The following is a 22,074-nucleotide window of genomic DNA, read 5'->3' on the forward strand; positions in this document are numbered from 1 at the left end:
AATGCGAAAAACAACAGTAGACGACAAGTTCAGTTCATTGGCAACCATCCTGATACTCAATCGACGGTCAGAGTCCAACAGTTGTCGCACACGAGCCACATTGTTGTCGGTTTTGCTGGTTGACGGCCGCCCAGAGCGTTGTTCGTCGTGAATCTCTTCCCGGCCTTCCTTAAAGGCCTTTAACCACCTCGAAACTTGTGAGTAGGACAGAGCAGAGTCCCCGTAAGCCTCACGAATCATTTTGTTAGTCTCCTCAAAAGATTTGTTCAGTTTAGCACAAAAATTAATCGCGTAACGTTGCTCGATCGTCGATTCCATTTTTTCCGTGACACGGTCGGTGCGCAGAGGTTTACAATAACAGACGTCCTGCCGCTTCCACAGCTCGGAGAGCACTGAAACCGGTTTCGCGGCAAAGCTTAGCGTCCCCCCCACCTACTCCATCTGGCCCGCTCCCACTCCGACTACTAGGAGCGGCGCGGGAAATTCAATTGCATTACTTTCGGAACGTACCGTGTACATCAGGACTGCAGAGCGTGAAATAAGGCGCTGAGGTTTTGCAAATGTTCCTGGTGGGAACGCCCGGTGGCTAAGATGTCATCCAGATAATTCACACATGCAGGGATAGGCTGTGTAAGCTGCTCCAGGAATGGCTGGCACCGAAGAGACACCAAAGGGAAGGTGCTTGTACTTATACAATCTGAAAGGTGTGTTGATAACCATGATGTTCTGAGATTCAGCATCCAAGGGCAACTGGTGGTATGCTTCAGCCACGTCGATCTTGGAAAAATACTGTCCCCTCGGCAAGCTTGGCAAGAAGGTCTTCCTGTCGGGGAATGGGGTAAGTGTCAACGAGGGACTGAGCATTAACTAAGCGCCCAAGTCCCCACACAGCTGAAAGGACCCATTGGGTTTCCGTATGACCAACAGTGGTGCTGCCCATGCACTGTAAGTGGAGCCGATCAAGTTCCTGCTTGACTGCTGTTCGTAAGGCCACCAGAAGAGGCTGGGCCCGGAAAAAGCGAGGCTGTGCATCCGGCCATAGGGTGATGTGCACCTGAAAGCCGGAATCGCATCAGAGATCTGGTGCAAACAAAGACGCAAAAGCGGAGCACAGATTGTCCAAGTTCTGAAAGGGAACAGCCGTGGAAATGACCTGAACTTCATCGGAAATTGAAAAGCCAAACAGTTGAAACGCGTCCAGGCCAAAAATATTCGAAGCCAACGGATGGTCAACGACAAAGAGGGTAAGGAGCTGTGGAACACACTTGTACCTCGCCTGGATGATGAACTGCCAAAGAAGTGGAATGGAACCGTCTCCGTAGGCGACCAAACGATGAGAGGGAGGCGACAATGTAGGAGAGCCCAGCCGTGTATGTGTCGCCACATTAATCAGTGAGACGGTGGCCCCAGTGTCGACCTGAAAACTGACATCCTCTGTGAAAATGCGGAGTGTGAGGAAAAGCTTCCACGCTGATGGGTCAACCTGTGGGACGACCGATTGCAGATCATGGACGGTATCTTGAGGCTCCTGTCTACCAGGCCACGTTGATGTCGCGCCGTGTCCCCGCGATTGCTGCCACCTGCGGTCGTGTCGTAAGACGCTCGTTAGCCGCTTGAGCAGTTTTAAAGGAGTGGGCAATGCGGAGAATCTGTTCAAAGGAGGGGCTATCAAGTTTCAATGTCGCAGTATGGACCTCAGGGTCGGGAACCAGCTGAACCACGACATCCCAGTTCAGGGAGTCCGCATACCAAGCCTTACACTGCTGATTGGTGCATGTAAAATCGCATCAACGGCTGAGACCCTGTAAGTCTGTGACCCAGGAACGACACAATTGACCATGCTGTTTATGGTATTGGTGGAACTCCAGCCGAGAGGCAACTACACGGTAGAGTTGGGAATAATAGTTTGCCAGCAAAAGGCAGCTCTCCTGGAAAGAGAGAACCACAGGATTGGACAATGGTGTCAACTTGCGGAGAAGAAAGAAGGGTGGAAATGATGGCGGACGTGGGAAAGCATCAGACAACCGAGAACTCTGAAGCCGGTGCGGTAACACATCCCAGGCATCGACTTTGTCCGTTATCAACTGCAGCAACTTTTGTATGATGTCTAACTGGAGCTGCTGCTGCTGCTGCATGAGCTGTTGCTCCAGCAGACAGGCCAACTTCGCCTCCATACCAACGACGACCACCGTTTACCTCGTCGCCAAAATGTTGTAACTGCGACCAGGGGTCATGGGGTAGCAATGACGGAAAGCACTGTGGGACCCGCGTAGAGGCCTGCGAACAACACAATGGGAGAGGACAGACACGACCAAGGAAGGGAAGAACGAATACAACACGATTGAAGAACGGAGTCACAAGGAAACAAACACGTCCACTCGTACACAGAACAAGGAAGTAAACTGCCTAGCACGAAGTGAGGTATAAACAGATGTATGCGAGATTAGACTTGCTGGCTGAGTGCGAGGCAGACGCTTAAGTACGCTATTGGGTGCGCCGCTATTGGCCGCTGGGACCACATGTTCCGTTGTGGCACCCTCACACTAAAAGTGGACCAGGAGGCACATGCCGCCTCAGCTTACGGCGCGATGGTGCAGAGACCTCTATGGGTCTTCGACGTTCGTGACGTCTGGCGCAGATTCAAATTTCACGGCGCGCAGTACCAGAGTATGTTGCAATTATTGTCAAACTGCACATGGTGAAAACTGGTGATGATCATGAATTATGCTAAAGTAAATCACATATTTTTTTCATATTAATGGTATCCACATTACTTTCAGTAGTAAATATATAGTTACCTTGTCACAGAGAGAAAGTGGAACTCATTGTGATGGTTAACATTTACTCTGGCTTGGTTGTAACAATTATGGCTGCCTGCAAATGTCAGAAAATACATAAATCCTCTTCTGGTAATTTGAGGTGGTTGTCCACATCCTTGCACCATGTAATTGCGTGAGTGTGCAAACTATTTTCTTGCACATTGCTGGTAGCATCTTGTTGTGACAGCAGAGTACCCTATTTGTGTGCACAATGTTATAAAATGATAAATGAGAACACCATAATGCAACCTTCTTAATTAGCTTTTAACTGTCAACTGTGTGTCATGTTATGCATTGGCAAAATACTGAGAGAAATGCCAAACATTAATCAGAGGGATGTTTGATGTGGTGTGTAACTTCCAAGTTGAAATGATTTCTGTTGATTACTTCTGCAAGCAGTTATATTTAGTTGGTGAGTATGTTCATACTTTGAGATAACCTCTGGCAAGTAGATTGAAGAAATTCTACAGAATAAAAGTTGATTGCACTAGGAAAGAACATACTAGTACTCAGTAGTTTTTCTTTCAAAATAAATTGCTTTAAAATAAAGTTTAATCTCTTACTAGGCACTTAAGCATCGTATTGGCAAAAGTAGCTTCTCATCTGAAGTTCTGTGCAACAATAGTTTATAATACTTAATAGTACTATAAAGATAAGGAAGGCAGGAGGAAGGAGGGGAGTGTAGATAGCCCAGTAACTGGACTGCATTGTCCCTGTGCAAATTGCAAATGACAAAATTTCTTCACTTTATAAAACCAGTAACCTGTTACATTTTAAAGTCTTTGACTGATGTTACTCATAATATTCAGCAAATTTTAATTATTCATTTAAAATAAGAGAATCTTGTGTAAACACAAGTACAGGAAGTGTGTTCGTGAGGTTATGGAAGGTTCCGACAGTCACATGGAGCCATGGCAACCCCGGTGCTGTAACCAGCTGCGCTAGATTTCTTGGTTGAAGATTTATGGCATGACTCTATCAAACTAGATGGTCCCATAGATTCTTGATTGGTTTTAAATCTGACAAGTTTAGTGGGCAGGGGAGTACAATAAACTCATCCTGGTGCTCTTTACCCACTCATATATGCTGTGAGCTGAGAGACCCATTGCATTGTCCTGTTAGTAGATGCAATCATGCTGAGAGAAAACAAACTTCCTGTAGGGAAGGACATGGGCCCCAAGGATAGATGTATACTTGGGTTGAAGCACTGTACCTTCCATAGTGATGAGATCATCCCAAGGAATACTACGAAACATTCCCCAGACCACAACACTCCTTCCCTTGTTGCAGGGTGTTTGTTTTCAGGCTTTTCACTTTGTGCCCTCCAATGGCGTTGTGTCTGATGGAGCATAAATCATAATTCATCTGAAAAGGTCACCTGTCTCCACTCAGTAGATATGCAGTTGTGGTCCTGGTTTGAAAATTCCATTCTTGGTCACCAATAAACAGTAGTCGACATGGATGCATGGACCAGGTGCCTGTTGCAGGAGCCCGTACACCGCAGTATTCACTGAAATGTTGTCGAGGAGACAGGGTTGGTTCATCTGGGTGGTCAGTTGCTCTACAGTTGCCCGTCTGTATGCCTATATGCATTGCCACAGCCATCGTCAGCCCCCTGTCATGTATGGTCTGTAGTGCATCACAGTTGCCTTGGCACCAATTTGGCATAGTGCCATTTTGTCATGCAGGATGTACTTTAACCATGGTGGCACACACACAGTTCATAAACATAGCCATTTTGGAAATACTTCAATTCTTGGCAAAAAGCCAATGATCATGTCCATTTGGACATCATATAAATCACTCCGTTTCTGCATTTGACAATGTCTTCACTGTTTATCACTTTATACGCCCTTCACTGCTAGTGCTGCCCTGAGCCGTCTTCGAATGGTTATTGCACATTGATGTCAACCATAGGCAGTGATCACATTGTGACTGGAATGTGTACATACTGGGTGTACATTTGTACCACCTCTGTCATAGTATTACATGTTCCTTTTTTAAATATTATAAATGAAAGACAGTTAAGGAAAATAATTCCTGAATATTAACAGAAGCATGTAAATACTTTCAGGGTAAATAATCAGTTGGCAGTCTATTTTGTGATAACATTTTCTTGCTTATAAAAAGTGTGTTAAACAGAATTGTTCATAGAAACAAGTCAATGAATTTTTCTACACAGTAGTGTTTAAAAATTAGTTATAAAATAGTTTCTTTATTTCTCTCTCTTAATTTAAGTAATAAATTAATTGCAAATTTCAGGCACTGTACAGTGACTTAAGTCTTCGAGATAGTGTGCCACCAAGCTTAAACGTCTTTTGTATGGTGCATAGAAATTTTATTTACTCTTGAGAAGAGGAGTTGAAGACTTGCTATTTTGGTTTGTTTTTAGCTATAACTAAAAGTTGATGTAAGTGTGAAGTTTATATAAATTTTCTATTTATTTCCTTGTAGGTACTCTTCATTAATGGCCAAAACATCAGTGGTATGTTACATGAACAAGTAGTTAATTTGATCCGTGAAACAAGAGATTCTGCTTCTGGAGAACTGATACTGACTGTAAAACCTAGTGGTGAGTTAAATAAATGCAATCACTTGTTTCTCTGTGTACATAAACAGTTAGTTTGTGATTATGTAATATTGTTCATAATGTCTTTCTTATTTCAAGAGTTAGGGTAATGTGTAACACCCATCAGTGTACACAGTTAGGGAAAGTGGCCATTGTGGGAACTTGGTTTCTTTACTGCTGTTTATGAACAACTGGATAGTTTTTTTTTTTTTTTTTTTTTTTTTTTAAAAAAAAAGCTGTCAGCTGAATTCATGGGTCCATTAGGAACTGTGCCGATTGAGGAATGGTGTATAACGATTATCTGTTGTCATGAATGGATTGTAGAATTTATGAATTATTCGTGTTGCCAATGTGCACCAGATCTAGCATCAAATGTGGGTGGTGGGCTATAGCCTGATATGGGACTGCTTTGAAGGAAAATTTGTATGTATAATTTCAGACAGCCAGTGAAATCTTGATAATATTTCAAAAGTTGTGCAAAGGTTAGCAACTTACATTTAATGTTCAAGAATGTAACATTGTGCACTCCAGAAAATACAAAAATCTATGCTATGGTTCCAGTATGAATGAGTCTCAGTTGAAATTATGAAATTCATATTAATATCTGGGTGTAATAGTTTGTGGGTATGAGAAATAGAATGAACACAAAGGCTCAGTCATAGGTATAACAAGTGGCAGAGTTTGGTTCATTGGTAGGATGCTGGAAAAATGCATTCATTGTAAGGAGGAGACTCCTTACGAATCATTCACATAACCAAACCCAGAATATTACTCAAGTGTGTTGGACCTGTACCAAGTTACACTAACAGTACAAATCATCACAGGTTTGTTTGACACACAGGAGAGCATAATAGAAGTGCTGAAAAATCTGAATTGATAGATGCTTGCAAATAGACAACTATACCGTAAAAACCTAATTTGAAAGTTTCGAGAACCAGTGTGGAGTATACTACAGCCCTCTATGTATGATTTCCATAGTATCTGTGAAGGCAAGATTAGGTTTATTACTCCTAACATATAGACATTTTAGTGGTCCTTTCTGCCCTCTGTGCAGGACTGGAACAGGAAGAAGTCCGGTACATGGTACAATGTAGAAATACTCTTTGCCATTTGCTTCTCACGGATTTGCAGAGTATAAATTAGCATCTAAAGTCTAACAGGATGCATCTTGTATGTCATACTGTACTCATTAGCCCTAAAAGGTAAGTTGATACTTCTGAGGTACTGGCACATTTCTGTATTCAAAATGATACTGAAGGACTGACTATCCCTGTGAGATTTGTTTGGAAAATGAATAATACAATGGGAACTAACAAAGACAACAGTGTAACAGGCTATCTTCTGCAAGCAAAACAGCTAGGAGTACACCATTGCAACAGATTATATCAAGTCACTAACTTATGCAACTATTAAACATATGAACTCTGCTCAACTACAGTTCAAACCCCCACGAGATGATTTAAGCGCCAGTTCGCACACTTCAATATTGAATGAAATTGGCTGATCAGAAAACCAGTGGGAGTATAGAATGGAGAACTAAAACATAATACATAACTCAGAAAATACCTGTTACTGTGGTGGTGGTGGTGGTGGTGGTGGTGGTGGTGGTGGTGGTGGTGGTGTGCAACAGCAACATGCAAATCACTTAATAGGTTGGAGGGTACAGAAAAATGTGTCATTTGTGGATAAGAAAAGAAGAAGAAAAAGGGAACTTTCCTGAATGTTCTCACATGAATGTTCTCATGTGATTAGAAAAAAAGCATACCAAATACCATTGATCTCCAGAGCATTTGTCAGCAAGTGTGTGATGGCTGCAGTGAGGATTTGTCATTTTTACAATATCACTTCTATGCATTTGTATGTTTTTATATTAGGCTTTTCTAACACTGCCCCCACAGGGGAGGGAGCTGGTGCTTACCCATAGTCATGCTCACTGACAGGCAGAAGTGGTTTAGTCTACCCGCCAGACAGCCATAGTGCGTGTATTCTGTGCAAGCACATGCTGCTTAGCCATCTCTGCCCCTTGGGCACTTGGCCAGCAGAGTGTGATCACATAAGCTATGGTCCAGCTTTAAGATTGCCCACATGTAAGCTGTTGGTCCACCACTGCCCACATGTGTGTGCATGTTTGCGCCTGTGCACAATTGTGTGTGTGTGTGTGTGTGTGTGTGTGTGTGTGTGTGTGTGCAACTAGCTGCTCTTTGGACAGACACGCTAGCTGGAGCTGCGTTAACCGTATAACAGATTTGTGGGCTCATGACACAAATTTGAAAAAAAAAAAGTAAGTGAACCATAATATACTGTGTCCCCTAGCAGAATAAGTGTTGTTTCCCTGCTAGTGTGTGTACACAGTGGGAATGTCAGCAGCCTCCTGGAATGCCACAGCCTTGCAATTGTGTATTCAAGCGGGCAATGAACAATATGAAAGAGCAAATGAGGGTGATAGTTCATGGACTTAATCAGCTGCTTCAGTAGTGTTGCAAAGCTGTGGGAAGTCTTTCCCACTAATTGTTACAGAAAGGTAATTGCCCAATTACTACCATATTCACACTGAGAAATGTCTCCAAACAATACTTGAGTATATTGCCTGCACAGTTTGAGTGAAAGCAGGATCCAACTTGGTGTAACTGGGAATTTCATTTTTGGGAGTCTGTGGGTTGTATTTCTTCCTTCCTTCCTTCCTTCCTTCCTTCCTTCCTTCCTCTCTCTCTCTCTCTCTCTCTCTCTCTCTCTCTCTAAGGGTTGTAGCTAATAATATTTATTTATTTATTTATGCATTTATTTTACCTGGCAAGATTAGGGCCTTCAGGCCCTCTCTTACACCTAACCAGGCATACTCAGTTTGAACGAGTTACAGTTTCTACTTAACATTAAGGACATATAGCCTATTATGCAGTATTGATGTTAAAGAAAAAAATAGATATTATAACAGTAGTACAATGATAATTATAACAATAAAAAATAATTATAACAATCAATAATAATAATAATAATAATAGTAATAATGATAATAATAATAGTAATAATAATAATAATAATAATAATGATGTCTATGTATATGAAAGTAAACATACTTTTCTTTTCTGAATGTCAGTCACATTGTTAGTTGGGAATTTTCTCGTTATGTTCTTGCAGCTTGTGAGTTATAGTCCAAATCACTTTTGAAATATAATGTTCATCACCTAAAGTTGCTCAAATCAGGCTAATTAAGATGTTTCTTCTAGTCTAGAAAATAGAACTGAGTGGGATGGTGCCATGGTTCTGACCCTTGTTTCCCATTCATTGAAGAGTGCTGTTCAAATATCCATCTGGTCTTTCAGATTTGAATTGATTTGAATTTTCTGCAGTTTTTCTAAATTGCTCCAAGGAGGAAGGCCAAAATGATTTTTGAAAAGGATGTGACCTATTTCTGTTCATGTCATAGTTGTATTGTAGCTTGTGCTCCATTTCTAGGGCACTTGTTATTAGCAGGCTGTTAATGAGCTTCCTCATTTCCTCACATTGAGGGAAATTTATATTTCTTGTAGCACAAAGTGCTGTACAAGTTTTCAACAGATCATCTATGCTCCTGCAGTGTTTTAGGAAGAAATTCATAGATAATGCTTCTTTATTTGAATTTAGGTTATCTGTTTTGATTTGGATTTAGTAACTACGGTCTCAGTTTAGAAGCGGTATTTGCAATTGGAGAAGACAGCATTTTTTTTTCAGCTGTTCTTTGGTGAATTCAGTGTGATTCCAAAATACTTCAAAAATAGATTAAAAATAGTCTTGCCCACAATGCAATATTTATTTACATTTGTAATTGGTTTTGGTCAGAACTGCTCATAGCAGTTGACATTCGTGGAGCTGCGACAGCTGCTCTGTTTGCTGTTATTTCCTACCATCATGGTGTAAATGGTCCGAAGAGTTAAATTCTGACAAACCAGTTACCATTGCAAATATTTTATTGTAGTCAAGACTGTTTTTAGTCCATCTCTGTGAGAAGTGTTCTCAGAAATTACCGACACTAAAATATTTATGTTCAGTAATACATTTTTGTGCTTCTTGATACTAATACTAATTGTACTGACTTTTAACTGAACTATTTTTTTTAGCGGTTTATGAAGCTCAGGATATCGAGGAACCTCCATATCAGTATGTTCCTGATCGACCACATACAAATGGAATAGACCAGGCTGATGCATTGGCTGAATCCATGCTGCTACTTGCTGATGGACTTGCAAGTGGAGCTCTCATAGCACAGTTTGAGCAGTTGTACAGGAAGAAGCCTGGTTTGACGACAAATGAATCAAGGAAACAAGAAAATGTAAACAAAAATAGATACCGTGATATTTCACCATGTAAGTTTGATTTCAATGGCTGGTTCACAATCCTTGCCATTATAATTCTTCTCATCACTATTATCTTTTCCGTATTGTGTGTGTGGTACCTCAGCTTGTAACAAACCTTGTATTGTAATCTCAATTAGTTCCTGTCCTCCTTTCCTCTCCCTCTCCCCCCTCTGCCCCTTTTTTTCCCCCTCTCCCCCCCTCTGCTCCTTTTTTTCCCCCTCTCCCCCCTCTGCCCCTTTTTCCCCCCTCTCTCCCCCCTCTCCCCCTCTGCCCCCTTTTCACCCCTCTGCCCCCTTTCCCCCCTCTCCCCCCTCTGCCCCCTTTCCCCCCTCTCCCCCCTCTGCCCCCTTTCCCCCCTCTCCCCCCTCTGCCCCTTCCCCCCTCTCCCCCCTCTGCCCCCTTTCCCCCCCTCTCCCCCTCTGCCCCCTTTCCCCCCTCTGCCCCCTTTCCCCCCTCTGCCCCCTTTCCCCCCTCTGCCCCCTTTCCCCCCTCTGCCCCCTTTCCCCCCTCTGCCCCCCTCTCTCTCCCCCTCTCTGCCCCCCTCTCTGCCCCCCTCTCTGCCCCCCTCTCTGCCCCCCTCTCTGCCCCCCTCTCTGCCCCCCTCTCTGCCCCCCTCTCTGCCCCCCTCTCTGCCCCCCTCTCTGCCCCCCTCTCTGCCCCCCTCTCTGCCCCCCTCTCTGCCCCCCTCTCTGCCCCCCTCTCTGCCCCCCTCTCTGCCCCCCTCTCTGCCCCCCTCTCTGCCCCCCTCTCTGCCCCCCTCTCTGCCCCCCTCTCTGCCCCCCTCTCTGCCCCCCTCTCTGCCCCCCTCTCTGCCCCCCTCTCTGCCCCCCTCTCTGCCCCCCTCTCTGCCCCCCTCTCTGCCCCCCTCTCTGCCCCCCTCTCTGCCCCCCTCTCTGCCCCCCTCTCTGCCCCCCTCTCTGCCCCCCTCTCTGCCCCCCTCTCTGCCCCCCTCTCTGCCCCCCTCTCTGCCCCCCTCTCTGCCCCCCTCTCTGCCCCCCTCTCTGCCCCCCTCTCTGCCCCCCTCTCTGCCCCCCTCTCTGCCCCCCTCTCTGCCCCCCTCTCTGCCCCCCTCTCTGCCCCCCTCTCTGCCCCCCTCTCTGCCCCCCTCTCTGCCCCCCTCTCTGCCCCCCTCTCTGCCCCCCTCTCTGCCCCCCTCTCTGCCCCCCTCTCTGCCCCCCTCTCTGCCCCCCTCTCTGCCCCCCTCTCTGCCCCCCTCTCTGCCCCCCTCTCTGCCCCCCTCTCTGCCCCCCTCTCTGCCCCCCTCTCTGCCCCCCTCTCTGCCCCCCTCTCTGCCCCCCTCTCTGCCCCCCTCTCTGCCCCCCTCTCTGCCCCCCTCTCTGCCCCCCTCTCTGCCCCCCTCTCTGCCCCCCTCTCTGCCCCCCTCTCTGCCCCCCTCTCTGCCCCCCTCTCTGCCCCCCTCTCTGCCCCCCTCTCTGCCCCCCTCTCTGCCCCCCTCTCTGCCCCCCTCTCTGCCCCCCTCTCTGCCCCCCTCTCTGCCCCCCTCTCTGCCCCCCTCTCTGCCCCCCTCTCTGCCCCCCTCTCTGCCCCCCTCTCTGCCCCCCTCTCTGCCCCCCTCTCTGCCCCCCTCTCTGCCCCCCTCTCTGCCCCCCTCTCTGCCCCCCTCTCTGCCCCCCTCTCTGCCCCCCTCTCTGCCCCCCTCTCTGCCCCCCTCTCTGCCCCCCTCTCTGCCCCCCTCTCTGCCCCCCTCTCTGCCCCCCTCTCTGCCCCCCTCTCTGCCCCCCTCTCTGCCCCCCTCTCTGCCCCCCTCTCTGCCCCCCTCTCTGCCCCCCTCTCTGCCCCCCTCTCTGCCCCCCTCTCTGCCCCCCTCTCTGCCCCCCTCTCTGCCCCCCTCTCTGCCCCCCTCTCTGCCCCCCTCTCTGCCCCCCTCTCTGCCCCCCTCTCTGCCCCCCTCTCTGCCCCCCTCTCTGCCCCCCTCTCTGCCCCCCTCTCTGCCCCCCTCTCTGCCCCCCTCTCTGCCCCCCTCTCTGCCCCCCTCTCTGCCCCCCTCTCTGCCCCCCTCTCTGCCCCCCTCTCTGCCCCCCTCTCTGCCCCCCTCTCTGCCCCCCTCTCTGCCCCCCTCTCTGCCCCCCTCTCTGCCCCCCTCTCTGCCCCCCTCTCTGCCCCCCTCTCTGCCCCCCTCTCTGCCCCCCTCTCTGCCCCCCTCTGCCCCCCCCTCTGCCCCCCCCTCTGCCCCCCTCTCTGCCCCCCTCTCTGCCCCCCTCTCTCCCCCCTCTGCCCCCCTCTCTCCCCCCTCTGCCCCCTCTCTGCCCCCCTCTCTCCCCCCTCTGCCCCCCTCTCTCCCCCCCTCTGCCCCCCTCTCTGCCCCCCTCTCTGCCCCCCTCTCTCCCCCCTCTCTCCCCCCTCTCTGCCCCCCTCTCTCCCCCCTCTGTCCCCTCCCTGTCTTTCTCACCAGTATCTCACTCCCCCATGTTTCTTCTCCATTCTAGAGTACTCCCTGCTCCCTCCTTTGAATCTTTGTCTCCAGTCTCTCTATCCTGATTTGTGTTCTTTCCCTGCTATATCCTTCTCATTCCTATATTGGCCCATTATACGTATTCTCTAATTTGCTCCCTCTTGCAGCTACCTGTTGCAGCACAGCATGATCTTTCATAACTCTGAACCTGTCCTATTCCTCCCCATTCTACATCTCACTTTTCATTTATCGACATTCTGCTGCAAGCAACTGCTGCCTGGCATGTCGATTTGATTAGCAGTTACCTATCCTGTTCTACATGGTATCTTTCCTATCCTGTTCTACATGGTATCTTTCATCCCAGTTTTTACATTATTTCAGAAAACTATCTCATATCTGTATTATCCTTCTTTTTATTATGATTTTGTACTGTAAATTTGAGTGATGGAAGAGGAATGTATGTAACATTGGGTATTTCCATGACCATTGACGAGTGATGTAAGTTTAGTGAATGTGACATCAAAAAGTTAAAATGTTCAACTAGTGAAGGTTTACTCATACATGCACAACTTTTACAGGTATTTCACCTATTTCAAGCCATTTTGTGATACATTGTTTCACTTATTCCACTTGTGGCTATATAAAGATTTAAACAAAGGCATTTGAAATGTAATGTGAATTGAATTTACTTTGTTGTAGGAAATCTTCAGTTAATTGAATTTGTGATAAATATGTTAACAGTGAGAGTTATTTGGTTAAACCCGCATTGTGAATTTTCTTTATATCACTGAATCTTTCATCTTTTCTTTCTGTTGGCAACAGTAGAATATAAAAAATATTATGTAGATTGTGTAATTTAAGTTACATATCGTGAATATTTTACTGCTTGCAGATGATGCAACAAGGGTAATTTTACAAGGTGGGACCACTGGTGATTACATAAATGCCAACTATGTTAATATGGAAATTCCTGGATCTGGTATAATTAATAGATATATTGCAACACAAGGTAAGAACATACATATTAGTTATTGTAATACTGAAACTTTAGTCTTTTGATATGTCCATACAATGTTATGCATACATACAAATCAAGTCTTTACCAATGAGTGGTAACATTGAAAGAATGACAAGAAACCTCTGAATCCAGAACACTTGAAATGCCTGTTTTAAACTCCAATGTTGTTTATATGAAGAGTACACATAATAGAGAAGCTGTGGCAAAAAGAATGGTTTTGGACAGTCTAATGAGTGATGTTGTATTGCATTGGAAAATAAGCTGCAAACTGCTGTGTCAAGGGTATCCTACAGAGGAACAAAATCTGCGAAATATCTTGAACTTGTAGCTGAGTTTCTTCCCTTTGTAGAAGGTAAAAGAGGGAATACTTTCCCATCCACAAAGAATACAGTTAAAGACCTTAAACATACCAGAGAGGGAATTTTATGGGTATCTTGCTTGGTGCAGCAGGCCTTGCATGGAAATAGCCCCTCTATCTGGTGAATTACTTCAGTAGCATAGATTCGCCAGCAAATTTACCAAGAAACTAATCAACTTCATTGCCATGTAATGCATATGCAGCAAGACCCTCTTATCGTCTACGCAGACTGACTAAATCACTGGAACACCAGTTATGTTGTTGATGCTTTCCCTGTGTAATAACTGCTTGACTGGGTCCGGGGCGTTAAGTCACATAGTGTTCTTTAAACTGCACAATATTTCCACGAGATGACTGCTTGTCTTCATCAGATGCTACTGGTGCATTACTGTTATGGTTTCCTGATTTATGTGCTGCCTTGCTAGAAAAACCGACACCAAGGGGATTCTATTCCTCACACTTCCTTTTTACCACACTATGTCCCGGTACCTTCGTGGACTGAGGTGTGCTGCTATGCAATTCACACATGGAGATCTGCTCTCTGTGTTTTTAACAATCATCCTATGAAGGCAAGCTGCATTCATTATAAATATATGCATGCGGAGTGTCGTTTTCTTTGGGACAGCAAAGAAGCTAGATCGATTTCATTCACTAGTTCTTTTGACAGCTACACTCCCTCTTTTGTCATGTGGGCCACCCTCAGACATCTTTCGGGGACCAAGATCCATTCCCCAGTTTCCGGCCTGACAGTACCAGACAATGCCATCATGGACCCTATTGCTATCTCCATCTTGGGCTGCCCTTTTGTGAAGACTTTGAGCTCCTTCCACTATCACCCTGCTTTCCTCCATCGAAAAAGAGTGTAAGCAGCTCAGATGATAACTTTCTCAGCTCAGAAGTGCTACTATGCGTCCTTTACTACGAGGGAGCTGAATTATGCTCTCACTTTATACCAATCACCACCCCAGTGCTAGACGCCATTAACATTCAGATGTTGCAGCACCTTGTAGGCAAACACTTTCTGCTTAATACATACAACTGCATGTAGGCAGAGGGTATGTTTCCCAGACGTTGGTATGAAGCCACTGTCATACCCATAACTAAGCCCAGTAAGGGCAAACACCTTCCTTCTAGCTACTGCCCCATTTCTCTCACCAGCTGTATTTACAAGGTGATGGAACATATGATTCTTGCCCGGCTGGTGTGGTGACTCGAGTATCACTATTTACTAACTATTGCACAGTGTGGATTTCGAGCACGGTGTTCTGCAGTTGACCACCTCTTCACTTTGTCCACCCATGTCATGAATGGTTTTCTGTAGAAATCCCAGGCGGTGACCATGTTTTTCGATTTGGAGAAAGCCTATGACACCTGGTGGAGGGCTGGTATCCTTCATACTCCACACACGTGGGACTTCTGTGGCCACATGGTCCATTTCCTTCAAGAATTTTTAAAAGACCAAGTTTCCAAGATGTGTGTGGGTCATACGTCGATCACCTTTATCCAGAAAAATGGTGTGCCTCAGGGTTCCGTCCTGAGCATTTTTCTCCTTGCTATTGTCATTAACCCCATAATGGCCTGTCTCCTGCTGCGCATCTCCAACTCCCTTTGTGTTGACAATTTTGTGACCTATTGCAGTTCTCCTTGAACTTTTCTCACTGAGCGGCATCTTCAGCAATGTCTCGATCATATTTACTCATGGAGCTTCGACAATGGTTTTTATTTTTCCACTGTCAAAACCTTTATGAATTTCTGGCGGCACAGTTGGCTTCTTCCACCGTCTTTACATCTTGGACCTGTTGCTCTTCTGTTCATTGAATCTATGAAATTCCTGGGGCTTATGCCCCATAGGAAACTCCCTTGGTCCTTCCACGTGTCTTACATGGCAGCCCGCTGTATGTGTCCGTCTGTGTCCTGTGTGTCCTCAGTGGTACTACCTGAGCAGCAGATCGAACCATGCTCCTCCACATGTGCCAGTCCCTTGTCTGTTCAAAGCAAGACTATGGGTGTTTCATTTGTACATTTGCAAGTCCGTCCCTCTTGTGCCATCTCAGTAGTATACGCCATTGTGGCATCTGTTTGGCCACTGGTGCCTTTTACACTAGGCTGTTTGCGAGTCTGTATGCAGATATTGCTGAACTACCACTGTCCTAATGCCATGCCTTTCACCTCGGAAGATATGCATACTGTGTGTCTGCCATGTGTGGCCACCCATCCTATTCCTCCTCCTTTTATGACTCCTTTGATCGCCAGTATGGGGCGCATCCCTCTTTGGTACCTCCTGAGTTCGCTTTCAGTTTTTGCTCTGGCAGCTTAATTTCATGCAGCTTTTCCAGTGGGTTTGAATCCTTCACCACCTTGGCTCCACGTGGCGGCCTGTGTCACCTTGGCCTTCATTTGCTTCCTAAGGACACTACTGCAGCCTTGCTGTATCGCCCTAAGTTTCATGACATTCACATGGGATTCCACATTAGTACCTTGTGCACACTAATGCTCTCGGACTGACCTTGGTGTTTGGTGGACCTTCATCACGAGCACCAAAATTTTTCGGTATTGGCTTCCAGAACACTGCTCAGTATTTACAACAGAGCTCTTCACCCTGTATCAGACCATGCAGTACATCCGTAAGCACAGGCTTTTCAATTGTATCGTCTACTCTGACTCTCAGTGCTTTACAAAGCCTCTGTTTGCTGCACACTGTCCATCCCTTAACGCAACGGGTCCAGGATAACTGTCACTTGCTCACACTTGATGGAGCCATTGTGATAATTATGTGGATTACTGGTCACATCAGTCTGACAGGAAACAAGGCTACTGAAACTGCTGCAAAGCCTGCAGTCCTCATACCTCCACCTGGCAGTTCTTGCATAGCCTCCGATGGTCTCTTGTGTTGCCTTCTGTTAGCAGGTGCTGACCCTTTGGCATCACCACTGGTCCTCCCTTCATGGGAACCAGCTCCGGGTTATTAAGCTGCTCCCAGTGGCTTGGATGACCACCTCTCAACCCTCTTGTTGTGATTTTAACTAGGTTGCGTATTGGGCACTGTCTCTTCAGCCATCGCCATTTGTTAAGTGGTGCTTCCCCACCACATCGATATGAAACTTCCTGGCAGATTAAAACTGTGCACTGCAAATCCTTTCTTTGAGGAGTGCTAGTTCTGCAGGGTTTGCAAGAGAGCTTCTGTAAAGTTTGGAAGGTAGGAGACGAGATACTGGCAGAAGTTAAATTGTGAGGACGGGGTGTGATTCGTTTTTAGGTAACTCAGTCGGTAGAGCACTTGCCCGCTAAAGGCAAAGGTCCCGAGTTCGCGTCTCGGTCCGGCACACAGTTTTAATCTGCTAGGAAATTTCATATCAGCGCACACTCTGTTGCAGAGTGAAAATCTCATTCTGGATATTTTGGATTGTAAAAAGGAAAGAGGGATTTTTATTGTAAAAGGGAAAGAGGGCAGCCTTTCTATATTCTAAAAGGTTTAGATGACATCGCTGGCACTTTGAAATCAGCCAAGCAATTGTGAAATTGAACAGTGTTGGTTTAAATGTTAGTTCCCAACAAATAAAGAACTTCTAGAAAGCAAGATGCTTTAGGGACATTGAAATAAAGTGCCGTAACACCTTGAACTACAGCAAAGGTGTTGTGAAGCAGAGATCTGGTAGGTATTCCAAAAGAGGAATTGAAAGCTGAATGAACCCAAAAAGGGTTGTTGATGTGAAATTTAATGAGAAGGGTGCACAGTGATCAGGCCAAATCAGACTTATTTATTCTTACTTTTGACAGCATGAAACTTACACGTAAAGGCAGATTTCCTCCACCCAACCCAGTGAGCTTTTACAATACCAGCACTATGGGCATACTGTTCTCAGTTGTAATGGCAAAGCCACTTGTGGCAATTGTGGTAAGGCCACTCACGAAGGAGTTGGTTCTTCATTTGCCCTGAAGTGTGTCAATTACTCTCAGGATCATTGTGTATCGAGTAGGGACTGCCGTGTCTGCCTTGTATAATGAAAGATATAACAGTTGACAACAATGAGACATGTCACAATAATCTTTCACTTCAGCCTTTAAATCCTATTCCAACAGCCAATGCCTCTACACAAAAGGGGGTTGTTAGTGTCAGCACTACCACCTGTGCTTGTCAATGCATGTGTAAAACTGCAGTTGTTTCGGGGCCCATAGCCCCCCCCCTCCCAGCCCCAAGAACATCATATAAAGACACAGTTGCAACTTTACAGAGCTTCTGGCACCTCTTAAGGCAGTGTGTGATAAACAATCCAGCACTGCCTCTACCATTGCTGCGGTAGATCCTATGAAGCCTTTCTAGGCCAAAAAAACAAACGAGAAGCTTCCACCAGATGCAAAAACAAACCGTTGAACAAGGTCAATGTCATTAGTCCTGACAGTTCTACTGTTTCTGCTTCAGAATCCAGTTGATGTGAAGTCTGACTAGGTCAATCATCTCATCCCAAGACTGAACCTCTGTATATTGCAGGCTTCCTATCCTGACGTAGAGACTGGGTGAAAGTGCAATGCCCATGGTAAATGGCTCCAGTACTACAGTGGAACATGAGTGGATTGAGGACTTACGTAGAGGAACTGAAACTCCTAGTACAGGCCGTCCCCTGTGCTTGTGTTTACAGGTAACATATTTTAAAGCTACTGCCACCCCAATGCTAAGGGGATGTACCCTCCACTGCCTGGGGAAAGAAGAAAGGGCAGTGTTCGTCAATAACTTACACCACTCCTCACATCTCTTCTTGGTTACTGACCTACAAACAGCAGCAGTTAAAGTTCGTGTGGGTCAGAAGATCACTATCTGCTCACTGTATTTACCTCCATAGGATTCGATAGATTCTGAATCTCCCATGGGCCTTGTCAGACAACTTTTCCACCCATTCCTCCTGCTGGGTGACTTCAATGTCCATAATGTTTTGTGGGGCTCGAACTTACTCTAGGGGTTGAGTTTTGGAGAGTTTCTTGTCTCAGGAGTTGTGCATCTTCAACACCGGCAATCCTACTCATTTCTTGGCTGCTGTGTTGTCCTCAGCCATTGACCTCTCTTTCCGTTCCCTTTCTCTTGCAGACTCTGGTTTGTGGGAGTAACTGATGACCTTCATTCCAGTAACCACTTCCCATCGTTCAGCAAGCTAGCTGTGTTTGAACACCAAGCGTCCAGGAATGGGTGGACCCCATCACACAAGTGATCCACCATGGCATTGACTTATCCATCCCATAGTCCTCAGGTCGTCTTAGGAGGCAACCTGTATCTGAGGAAGCCTGTACCTTGGTGGTGTGATGAGTGCTTCTCAGTAATGTGGGTCAAGAAAAGATCATGGGAAGTGTTTCTGGGGTCTGTCAACTGTTGCACTTGTTTTACAGAAGTATAGGAAGCCATTAGGTTGATTTCCGGTAAACAGTCATTTAACTGTAGCAGCAGTGCTGAAACGAAGTTGTCTCCAAACAATGCTCGGGACATTGGCCAGATGATGGCAGAGCAATTTGCAATGATGGTTGTCATTGCCAGACAGGATCAGGCATTTTGCTGCTATTGTGTGACCATATCCAACAATTCTGAGTCTTATAACTGCCATTCCTCCATGTGGGAGTAGGATTTGTCACTGCCTGAGGCCCGTGATGATGCATCCGATCACGACCACACACAGTACAGCTTGTTTCAATGTTTGGCAGTAACGTCAAATGAAATTCTCCTCAGATATTTTAATTTGATATGGCAGACAGGTCACTTTCCCACCCCATGGAAAGAGGCAGTTTTGACATCTCTTCTCAAACCAGGTAAGGACCAAACGTCCCAGTAGCTACCGGAGTGTAGCCTTAAGGATACAGCGTACTTTCCTGGCTCAATATTATGTAAAAATCAACACCTATTTCTTTCAGGCAATGTTTGTAATGTAATGCAGCACATTTTCTAAACAAATTAGAAGTATTTTGAATATTCTTGGACCTGATTAAGGTTATTAAAAAAATTACAAAGAAATTGATGCAATTTCTTTTTACAGAATGCTTCCTCAAATTGAGGTACCATTTAATCCAATGTTATACATTTGAAGGAGAACAAATTTTTACCATATATGCATGACATGATGGCTGAGGTACTAGACCTATTGAATTCCACCCATTATATACATTAACCGAACGAGGTGGCGCAGTGGTTAGCACACTGGACTCGCATTCGGCGGGACGACGGTTCAATCCCGTCTCCGGCCATCCTGATTTAGGTTTTCCGTGATTTCCCTAAATCGCTTCAGGCAAATGCCGGGATGGTTCCTTTGAAAGAGCACGGCCGATTTCCTTCCCCATCCTTCCCTCACCTGAGCTTGCGCTCCGTCTCTAATGACCTCATTGTCGACGGGACGTTAAACACTAATCTCCTCCTCCATTATATACATTACAAGGATAAAAAAATACCACACCTTACATTTTAATTTTTATAAATTTTTCCTAATAAAAATCTTTTTTTCTCTCTCTATAATTCAGTTGATTCTGCATTAAAGCTTAGGTCTACCATAACTATAGACTGTTGCAAGTTAGAGAAAAAAATTAAAGCAATGCTTTATAAACTTTAGGAAATATTTGTACCTGAATTCTGAAAAATATAACTTGCGTGAAATTGCGTATGAAGATGTTAGTCGAATTAAACTATGCCTCAGAACATTCCTGAAGCATAGTCTTCATCCTGCAGCATTTCATCATCTTCAGGCTTCCTCTTGGCATTCCTATTAGCACTTATTGCTTCTTTGGTAACAAGAAGAGTGAATCTTTCAGCTTCATGCACCCATTGTCTGTCACATGCAGGCAATTTATCTTCCATATTAGAGCCACATTTTATGCTTAAATTTCTTAGGACTTCCAACCTTCCTATCACTCCATCATTTAAAAACAGCACTGCATCTAGTACACCAACTTTTAATGTATTTAGGCCTACAAAAACATTCTTGGGTAATCTTTCCCACATGCAATGGTTGAAACTTTCATTTGTATTCTGAGTGCCCCCATGAAGACATTTACTAAGGAAAACAGGGTCACTCAGGTCTCTAAAAATTGATTTTATTTAATTCATAACAGGCTCTGGAAGAAAATGCTTATGACAGTATATTTGACCACTTTCCTTTGCTTTTTGGTAACCACACCATGAATCTGCTCCTTTATGGCAAAATACGTGAAGAGGGTGGTCATCTGTGGACAGCTTATGAAAGTAGGTGGTCCATACAGCTTTTCTCATTGCTGTAACATTATTCAGAGGTGCAGTTCGTCTAATGGCCAACCCATAACAACTCAGGAGGAGGTCTATTTCAGGACAGACAGAGATTTTCCATTAGATAGCAACTTTCCTTTAATTTCTCTTTGTAGCTTCCTTAATCTAGCACCCATCCTCTTTTGCACACTGCTGTTTCGTTACCAAGGTATCACCATAAACTTTCAACGCGTTAATTTTATTGAAAGCTTTAGAGTCCCCATCACCTAGGTACTTTGTATATCTAATGTTATAAATGGGCACTGACCTCTGAAATATTTTTAGAGCTCCATCACACTCCATACCTGCACTATAACCATCATAATTCTTAGAACACTGATGTTCAATATGTCCTTCAGTGTTATCAAGGCAGGTGTGGCAGTACTTGTACTCAACATCAACTACTTTTCCATTCTCCAGAGAAGTAGCATTTACAACACCATTCAAGGAATGATGTCCTCGGCATTGCCATGTCCCATCAAGTGGAACAGCAATGTTCTTCGTTCCACTAATAGTTACAGTTTGTTCTACTGCAGATTTCATTAATGCTTTTAGACATAACCGTCAAGACACCTAAAAGTATTTTTATGTACTTGCTGAACCTACTGGGAGGAGGAGGAACGTCCATCAAGCCACAAAATGTTTGAGCAGCCTTTTTTCCTTTTCCTATTGCATACACTAACTTCAAATTCACATCATGTGAATTATGCACTGTGTTCGAAGTCATTATTGAAGTAGATTTGCAGGATCTACACAGAACAACTAATTTTGACACTAAACCCTACCTGCTACTTCGTTGTTCAGTTATTTCCAGACAGCCTACACCATCACGTTGTTTGCATTTCGGCACTTCCTTTCTCAGAGAAGATAAGATACCCATATCAACAACAACAAATCCACTTTAAACAGCATCATTGTTAACACAAAAATTTGAATCAACAGGAGGCTTGCCATGTGGGAGTTTCTTCTCTGAAGGTCTGATACATACCGTATTTACTCGAATCTAAGCCGCACTTGAATCTAAGCTGCACCTGAAAAATTAGATTCGAAATAAAGGAAAAAAAAAAATTCCCGAATCTAAGCTGCACCTGAAATTTGAGACTCGAAATTCAGGGGGAGAGAGGAGTTTTGGAACGCACCTCCAAATCGAAACAAAGTTGGTCCATTGTAATATGAGACACAATTTAGGTCGAATGAATGACTATACAGCTACAGTAGTTTCATTCGAGTCGTAAGCTTACCAGTGAAGCTTTACCAGGTAGCCATTGCTATGCGTCAGGCGCTCCTTCTGTATTTATACGGGTACCCTTCCTTTTT

At 45.1% G+C, this 22,074-nt stretch overlaps 1 protein-coding gene across 5 annotated transcripts in view; it reads left to right on the top strand.

The window, feature by feature from the left end:
* LOC126356243 (tyrosine-protein phosphatase non-receptor type 4) overlaps nucleotides 1-22,074 on the top strand; it is a 172,249-nt gene that overhangs the window by 102,319 nt on the left and 47,856 nt on the right. For all 5 annotated transcript variants that reach the window (XM_050007069.1, XM_050007073.1, XM_050007070.1 and 2 more), the window contains exons 14-16: nucleotides 5,274-5,391; nucleotides 9,483-9,728; nucleotides 13,025-13,141. In XM_050007069.1, coding sequence (XP_049863026.1) covers nucleotides 5,274-5,391; nucleotides 9,483-9,728; nucleotides 13,025-13,141 — 481 coding nt within the window. The remainder of the gene's footprint in view (nucleotides 1-5,273; nucleotides 5,392-9,482; nucleotides 9,729-13,024; nucleotides 13,142-22,074) is intronic.

The sequence above is a fragment of the Schistocerca gregaria genome, chromosome 3 (genome assembly GCF_023897955.1).
Source record: "Schistocerca gregaria isolate iqSchGreg1 chromosome 3, iqSchGreg1.2, whole genome shotgun sequence".
In the NCBI taxonomy this organism is placed as follows: Eukaryota; Metazoa; Arthropoda; class Insecta; order Orthoptera; family Acrididae; genus Schistocerca; species Schistocerca gregaria.